Source organism: Microtus ochrogaster, chromosome 21 (assembly GCF_000317375.1).
Source record: "Microtus ochrogaster isolate Prairie Vole_2 chromosome 21, MicOch1.0, whole genome shotgun sequence".
NCBI lineage: Eukaryota > Metazoa > Chordata > Mammalia > Rodentia > Cricetidae > Microtus > Microtus ochrogaster.
In genome coordinates this window covers 45,992,688-46,001,162 of record NC_022022.1, presented here as the reverse complement: position 1 = coordinate 46,001,162, position 8,475 = coordinate 45,992,688, and the positions used below count along the sequence as shown (strand labels likewise).

Here is an 8,475-nt window from a genome sequence, read left to right as displayed (position 1 = left end):
CCCGGCCCAGCCTGCTGTGGTACCCAAGCCCCGACTGCTGGTGTCAGCCATCGTTGCCCGGCCAGGCCCGCTGTGGTACCCAAACCCCGGCTGCTGGTGTCAGCCATCCTTGCCTGGCGTGGCCCGCAAGGGGCTGCTGCTGCTGCTGCTGCTCATGTCGGCCGCCGCACCCTCCGTGCTGGGCCTGGACGCAGAGGCCAAGGGCCGTGTGTGCAGGGTCATCCTCCCCGGGGTCGTCCAGCGTGGGGAACTCGAGGTTGACGAGACCTCCTGCCTCAGCATCCCTCAGTCCTTCCTGACAGATGGCTTCAAGCACCCGCAAGCTCCAAGGCCACGCCTCCGGCAAAGGGCGGGAGAACAGGCGCAGGCGCAGACGGCGCAGGAAACGCGCAGCGCAGGCGCGGAGTGAACCATTTGTTACCTTTGCATTGCTGGTGTAGGAAGGCGCTGTTCTGTTCTCTTGTCCCCACCCCTGCACTTTATTCAAAGCACAGGTAAGCCAACAATTGAAGGCCCAGCAATGGCCACCAACTTGGCTGTCAATTGTCACAACAGGCTTTTAATTTTCACACTAGCCAAGCACTGGACTGAACACGTGAACCAATTCTATCCCTAATACACAATACACGTACCCCTGTGCCTACAATGAGGGTGTGTTGTACACACGGCAACACACATGACAAAGCCAGCAGTTACCAATCCAATTGTCTGACTTCTAGTATTAGTTTCAGAGTAGGGAAAAAAGAAAATCGACTTACACTTAAACCTTTGGAAAACACTTTACAGCCCTTAAATATAGTAACTCCCAGGAGCAGAATTTAGGATGAATGTTCTCTAACTAGAGAGCTTCAATGCAGTACAAAGGTTTGAGTAAGAATGTGTTTGAAAGCCTAGAGCAGAAATGCCTGATAAGAGTAGGTGTGGCCTTGAGGTTTCTAATCAAGGCAGTTTCTTCCTCTTACAATCCTGTTGTTAGAAGTTAGCAACCTGTCTGCCTGCAGGCCACCATCCTAATGGACTAAACCTCTGAAACCAAGCACCAATTACTTTCAAGACAGGGTTTCTCAGTAGCTTCCAAGTGTGTAATGAACTTGCTCTGTAGACCAGGCTGCTGGAAATAAAGGTGTGCACCTCCACTGAGTTGTTTTTTTCACTCACTGCAATATAAACGGGACATGTAGACTGTACTTGGTATAACCTCAAGGTCTGACTAAAACACTTAAGCAACTCTTATGTAAACACATGAACACTGAACTCCTAGCTAACCTGTAAAGATCAGGTGTATGCATTTGACAGATTGCTTGCTTGGAATGCAGGTGGATGCCCAGAACCCTAGCACTCAGTGTGAAATGACTGTTGTCTAGTGCCAAGTGGGACTGTCTAAGGGCAGAGGGGAGGGCGATGGCACTATTCCCTTCCTTTGGCATTTATCTGACCCAACAGTTCCCCTAATCTGACCAATCCACCTAATCATATTCAACCTCAATATAATCTCAAATGTCCAAAGTTTCCAGAGATTCAAGTTATCAGACTTAAGAAACAGTTCCACCTAAACCCATTCAGTAAACCAATTCGTTTGGTGGGGGAGCAAAAATAATTACTTTTAGTTAGGACCATTGGTGACTTAGGTACCTGCACGCCTCTGAACTTTAATAGACCTGAGTTCCCTGAAACATTTACCCAGAGCCCAACCTGTGCATCTATCTCATGAGTTCTGAGATAATCCGTTAGAAACAAAGTAAATGTTTCATTTCTAAGTAAACAGCTACATATTCAACAGCCACTCAACATTTTGTACATCTTTTATTTAAATGAGTTTTACTCACTTATATTAACAAAAATCATTTTCCATCAATCATTACAGGTCAACAGGACATGGGGAGGCATCAATTAAATAACAGCTCTTAAGCTTGCTGTTATGAAGACATAAAAACAAACTTCATGTAGACTAAAACTGTAATGTTTGGACACTACAGAAGATCTAAATACAATGTATTTTATACCACATATAATTATGATTGCATTAACATGATATACAATATTAACAGTCACTCCAGGTTCGACTGCACACATCTTCCCATGCCTGTCTGACTCTAGCTCACTAGTTCAGGCTGGACATTGACCCTCTGAAGCACTTCTTCAGGCATGCAAAAGACAGGACTAACAGGTTTAATCTGTTCTTCTCCCAGAAGTGACAATCCAGCAATGCCAAATAAGGTATGAAAAGGATCCACCTGTGGGCAGTTCATAACAGTGAAAGGTAAGAACTCTGCACAGAATCAAGTTTAGTCATTTTTGTATACAGCTAAAAAGTTAACATGCAGGACCTCACATCACAAACAGTATTGTAAGAAATTTCTATAAGCTCTAGCCTTTATGTTACAAATTCACAAAAACTCAGAGCAAGCTTTGGACCAAATGTTAGTTCTATAACCAAAAGGCCCAGAATCATAAAATTGAGCCAACAATGAAAAACTGCAGAACCATGGAATTGTACTTGCCATATCTCCGGGTCTGTCAGCAAAGCCTCCAGTCTCTTCATCTTGACATGCTAAGATGAAGCTGCGCAGCTTTTCTCTGTCAATCCAATGAAGCCTCCCAATTATCTTCAAGGAGGCCAAAACCCACCAGGAATAGCACACATCTGGTAACTAGAAGGGAAACCAGTCAGACTGTGGCAGGTTGAGACCACTACCCATACATTGGTACCCACCCCACATTAGTACCAGATGGCAAGCATACATGTGCACATAGCTCCCTCACTCACAAGCACATCAAGTTAGCACACACAGGTTCTCTCTGCTCCTCTCACAAAGCAACTAACTACGTTCAGTTGTTAATAAGTACAAATGCTAGTTTGTACATTCTGTAATTTCTGCATGTGCCAGCACTATCCACAAGCAAACAAATTACACGGCTACAAGATCAAATGCTCTGGAGAAATAAACATATTTCACTCAGAGGATCGCAGTGTCTACAGCAGCTTTGGGATGTTGAACACATTTAAGTTCACTTTTATTTTACTTTTGATGTATGGCTAGCTAAATGAACAGCACACAGCTACTCTGTGGCTACCAGGCATGCTACCTGAGCAGTCTGGATTCAGAGTTAACTATATTTGAAATGTTCACCATGGTCCTTTTATTTATTTATTGACAGGGTCTATGTGGCCCTGGCTATCTATTCTGGGTCTAAGTAGACCAGACCAGAGTAGCTTCAAACACACAAAGCATCTCATGACCAAGTCTCCTCAGTGATTCAATTACAGGCTGAGCCACACCCAACCCCAGTATCACTTGAGAATGCCATGGTAGCACCTACACATTCCAAGCCTGGAAATGGACTTGTGGTTCATGAGAACCCCAACGTCTATCATGACCGCTCACTCTCCTTAAGGAATATTTGCAGAAAACACAAGTGAGTTTTAAGCACAGGACACCACCCACTCAAGGCTGTAACAAGGAGCCAGCACAAGTAATACCTTCTCAGGTCTTCCATTGAGTCCGCCTGAGGGCAGCTGTCGTTCACAAAGCCACCAACCAAGTAAGTCAGAGTTCACTTGATGCAACTGACTGGTTATCGCCAGGAATCCTGTGCAACAATAGATCTAAAATTACAGACATAAAGTGCACAGGTATAACTTAATAGGAAGTGACAGACATTACCAAGATGACTAAAACTCCATCCTGTATAAGGTGTATTTTAGGATTCCCTGTCACAGTGAAATGCTATGCTTGGAATTTTTAATGGTCAATTCATTTACAACTTAAATTATGTTCTCTGGGCAAGCAAATATTTGCTAACTTTGCTAACTCAGTGGGTTATGTTAGAATGTTTTCATTGTATATTAAGGTCACAGGTGGAGATTCATATCTATAATCCAACAGCCTGCAACTAACAGACAGACGTAGGACACGCCCCAAACCACTTTCCTGATCTCACAAGGTCTGGCCATTCACAACACAATATTATCATAAAACACCCGTCATCCTTTAATACTATTATTTCCTCTAAATTTTATTAAATAGCAATATTACCTGCCCGGCATGAGATTCGGAGCCCGGTCTGCACCCAAATCCACCATCAAAGTTCATACAGGCCAAAACAAATTCAATGGCCTTTTCCACATTAATAGCATCAAGCTTGCCCTACAAAAACAAGTAAAACCTATTACAGTCACCCAGAGCCCTCATAAATGTTTAATGAGGTCCCCCAACACAACATTTAAAGCTTACCAAGAGAGCCAAAGTTGCCACTGCACAAAATGAGAATCTGGTATCAATTTCTCCTAGAAGACAAAGAGCCAAGGTAGTCACATCAATACAAGTTTCCAATGAACAAACTGAACCATGCTCACTCAATTTCCCGAAGCCCAGGCTATCTTACCCCAAAACCCAAGAAAACCAGCTAGAAAAACAAAGTCTTTTGGGCCCTCCAAGCTATTTAGAGAGGGAAGGAACCTACAAAATGCAAGGTTTATATGCTAATAAATTCAAGTTAATATTAACACCCTACTATATAAAAAAGGTTCACATCCCACAAAGCAGCTGGTCTCAGGCCTGCATTCTGTCTGTCTCACCCCAAAACAATTATCTAGATCAAATTTTTTTCTACATCCCAACTCAGGTATTTACTGAGTAGATAAACTTTTCAAGACTTTTCAGGGAGTTCAGCCCTTCAAAGCCCCAAACACTGGGGATAAACGTGAACCTACCTTATCTTTTAGAGTGGGTGCTGACAAGCCAGCACGGGCATGCTGGGACCTCCAGCAGGCCATTTACTCCAGATAGACCAACTGCTTAGTGGGACCTGAAAAGATGGAACAACTTGAAATCTTAGGATTACTACCAAGACAAAGATGTTCTGAGTATGGAGTAGATAAACCAGGCTTACCCCAAATGTCTCCAGCAAATGAACCATCCTCTTTCTGCAGACTCTGAACATAGGCCACAACCTTATCCACGTCAATGACGTTAATGCTGTCATACAGCGTGAGAATCTGAAAGACATCAGTATAGCAGATTCGTTCTATATCTAAGCCATCATTAATTTAACCCTGAGTGAAAATTAGTCATTCCAAACCTTTAATCACAATGTTTTGCTACACAAACCATTGATAATCTAAGAAACTCAAGAAGAGGCAGGACTTAAACATCCTTTGGCTCTTCACAAAAATCAATTTCACCTGAAGTCAGTTTCAGTTACACACTGATAAAATGTCCCCTCCAAGGTCTCAGAGTCTCTGAAAAAGCATCATGTTGGCATTCAGCTAATACATGCCATGACAGACATCACTGACCTTGTAGGAAGGACTAGAAGGAAGTTAAAACTGACTCTCCCCATAAATCCCAACTCCAGCCCCAGGGATCTAGTCACAAGCGCCTACCTGGACAGCGCTCAGAGTGTAGAGAAGATGCGGATCGTGCCCAATGCTCGCACTTATACCCCCACACTCATGCTGGCACGACTTGATAAACACCAGGATTTCCTCTCTGTTCATGCGATGGAGCTGTCCCATGAGGTCCATCACCGTCAAACCCCAGTAGATGCCGCTCATCCTCAGGTACTCAGACATACAGTACTCCTAGAGAAGTTCCAATTTATCAAAACTCCTAAAAGGGCCATTTCACATACAATCCACCTCACTGAAGCTAACTGGGAGCAACTAAAGTGTTTCCCAAGTGACAACTGCAGGTTTATTAGGCAAAAGTAACCAATATTCCTACTCTTTTTTTTTTTTGCCAGACACCTAATTTTGGTCATTTACAAATGAAGCCTATGCATATGGAAAGATAAACACTGCTGAAGATGGAACCCTACATGGATCCCAGAACCTCATGCTGCAGCAAATAAAGCATGGCCCAGTTTACAGGTATTTCTTCAGGTGAGGACCTCCCTGGCATGTGGGAAGCCAAACCCAGGGCTTAGAGTAGCCAGATGGACAGCTGACAGGGAAGTCCACAGGACTCTTAAGCCTAGAATCACCCTAAAATGAATGCCCAGCTAAGAAGTTACGGATATAACCAAGCATCAAGTGTTTACCAGCACTACACTTCTCTAAGACCCGGATATACAGATGCTGTAGGGAAAGCATTTCTACACAATGATGCCCCTTTGGAGGTCTCTCCACTTGGCATGGTTTTCCCTCCAGTGATCCTGAGATCACAGGTGCGTGGCAACTCCAACTTTTCCTGCCATTATTTATTTCCCCAGGAACACACTATATAAAGTTTGGGTAAAACCTTTTCAAGGTCTCAGCGTAATTCTAGAGCTAAAGTGTTATTACACATCAGCAAAATTCAGATAATACATGCCAACACATCATTGACCTTCAAGGTTATACCTGAGCCAGAAAGCAGACTCTCCTGCGGGCAAATCCAACCCTACTTCAGAGTGCCAGGAAGCGCTCTGTCAACCTTTCTGGTATACAAGGCACACCTATCAAGCTAGACTTCAGCCCTCTACAGTGAGATAGTGCTGAAGAAAGCAGCCAAATACTTCTTATAGCTGTTAATCTGAGAAATCTACGTACATAATCATCCTTCTTGGAGCCATAGGAGGCAATGTAATCGGCATGCTTCTCCAGTAACAGGGTGTCAGGAGCGTCTGACTTGATGGTGACATCCTTCTGCGGTGTACCCTTGCAGTAAACAAGAGATTTCGTCAGTACTCACATGGTCTGACCCTTTATGTACACACTTAACATCCGCCTAAGGTTTTTTCTTTACATTGCTTTCATCGTCCTGAAAACAACCCAGCCTCAAATGTGCCCGGCATCTTCAGGTCTCAGAGTAATTCTAGAGCTAAAGTGGTTAATAATCAACTTTAGATTCAGAATACATGCCAGCTCATCACTGACCTGAAATGACCGTTTTTGTCGAACGCAGACACGTTCAACGAGGCTGAGATTTCAGAACACCTAGAGTCCTCAAATGTTGCCCCCACTACCATCTAAAAGAGTCTACCTCGCTACCAACCACAAGTAGGTCAAACGAATTACCAAAATTTCGATTCACCATCTCTGCTATGAAGGCCTGCCTCGTTTGAACCCCGTGTAGACCAGGCTGGCCTCGAAATCAAGAGATCCGCCTGCCTCTGCATCCGGTGTGGGCCTAGGCTGGCTAGCTCTCTTTCCAGTTAAACATCTTTAGCTTTGAAACAGTATTTTTAACGGTTTCCAAAAATGTATATATCCCAAATTATTGTTTACAAAAAGCATTCAAAATCAGGTATAAAGAGGGGCGGGGGGGGGGTAGAAAACTACGACACAGGCACACCCAAATCCCTGCTGCAGGGAACGAAATCAGGCCGCCCAGAGGAGCTGCGGAAAACGCTGAGCAATCGCAAGGAACCTTCCCAGTCCGGCCTGAGGAGTCGGAGGCAGGAGGATGGTCGGGGGCTCTAGGCTAGCCTGGACTCCAGAAGAGAGCATCAGCCTTGCAGGCCCTCCCGCCGCCCCCTGCCAAGCCAGCCCGGCCGCCCGACTCCAGAGCACCGACGCCATCCGGCTCTCACCATGTCCGCACGCAGAAAGACTGAAGCTCCGCCCGAGCACTGGGAGTCAGCGCCCGCGCGCCTGCGCACACGCACCCGTCCGCCCTCCCAAGCCGGCTCCGCGCAGCCCGAAGGACCCCGCGGTCACCGTTTAGCCTGCCGCACTCCTGCCTGAAGGACTCCGCGGTCACAACGAAGCCGGCCACGCTTCTGCCTGAAGGACCCCGGGCTGGAATTGTCGCTCAGCTCCAAGAGTGGTTTCCTTTGGATCGGATTCAGCCCCTGTGTAAATTGGGAGTGGTGGTGCTGACCTGGAATCCTAGCACTGGGGAAGCAGAGACGGAAGGATCAGTAGTTCAAATCCCCACCTGTGTAAGCACTTGGAGGCCAGCCTGGCATAGATTCTCTAGGGAAAAAAAAAAAAAGAATAAATTATGGTATATCTGTCACCCAGTTAATTAAAAAGAACAAAAAGCGCCGCATATGCTATGGAAAGATGTTTAAAAGATAGCATATAAAAATGCATGCTTATCGTGGAATAGCTCTTGGATTTGAACCCTGAAACTACAAAAATAATGATTACTTTTTACTCTATATTAGTAACTTACGGTTTAAGCTCTTCATTTTAACTCCTGCTCCTCCTCCTCCCCCTCCTCCCCCTCCTCCTTCTTTTCTCCATAGCTTTGGAGCCTGTCTTCGAACTAGCTCTTGTAGACCATCCGCCTGCCTCTGCCTCCCGAGTTCCGAGATTAAAGGCGTGTACTACCACCACCTGGCCCTTTTCTTCTTTTTAAGGTCCTGGGGATTGAACTCACACCTTTGAAAATGCCAGACATGTGATCTTGGACTGGATCAGAAATCAGCTGAGAGATAGCCCTGGTCACTCCTGGGGGAGGTTTGCTTACTTGGGTTATCAGAAGGGGAAAGGCCCACAAAAAAGTGTTCTTATAGAAATTGCTAGCTCAGCTGGGGGGGGGGCGG

At 45.3% G+C, this 8,475-nt stretch overlaps 1 protein-coding gene and 3 non-coding genes across 5 annotated transcripts; all 4 read right to left on the bottom strand.

Annotated features, from left to right (window-relative positions):
- Positions 1–1,786: 1,786 nt before the first annotated feature.
- Positions 1,787–7,562, bottom strand: Rabggtb (Rab geranylgeranyltransferase subunit beta). Of its 2 annotated transcripts, XM_005357468.3 has the most exons (9): positions 7,516–7,556; positions 6,533–6,640; positions 5,387–5,584; positions 4,894–4,999; positions 4,236–4,288; positions 4,038–4,148; positions 3,482–3,607; positions 2,502–2,651; positions 1,787–2,234 (listed from the first exon to the last, which is right to left on the bottom strand). In XM_005357468.3, exons 1-9 carry the CDS (start codon positions 7,516–7,518, stop codon positions 2,094–2,096), a joined length of 996 nt encoding a protein of 331 aa, XP_005357525.1. In that variant the 5' UTR covers positions 7,519–7,556; the 3' UTR covers positions 1,787–2,093. The 2 variants fall into 2 exon arrangements, with proteins under 2 accessions (XP_005357525.1, XP_013205557.1); XM_013350103.2 differs by lacking the exon at positions 3,482–3,607 and having other exon boundaries at positions 7,516–7,562.
- On the bottom strand, positions 5,228–5,300 carry LOC113457277. Its single transcript, XR_003377902.1, has one exon. It is a non-coding gene; the product is annotated as a small nucleolar RNA SNORD45 (small nucleolar RNA).
- Positions 6,249–6,330, bottom strand: LOC113457275. The gene has a single exon (XR_003377900.1). It is a non-coding gene; the product is annotated as a small nucleolar RNA SNORD45 (small nucleolar RNA).
- LOC113457276 lies at positions 6,781–6,860 on the bottom strand. The gene has a single exon (XR_003377901.1). It is a non-coding gene; the product is annotated as a small nucleolar RNA SNORD45 (small nucleolar RNA).
- Positions 7,563–8,475: the final 913 nt, after the last annotated feature.

Coding starts and splice junctions, on each gene's coding strand:
- Rabggtb (XM_005357468.3), bottom strand. Junction 4,289..4,893: donor ATTTGCTGGAGACATTTGGG/GTAAGCCTGGTT, acceptor TTTGTCTTCTAG/GAGAAATTGATACCAGATTC. Junction 2,235..2,501: donor CTGACAGACCCGGAGATATG/GCAAGTACAATT, acceptor AACTGCCCACAG/GTGGATCCTTTTCATACCTT.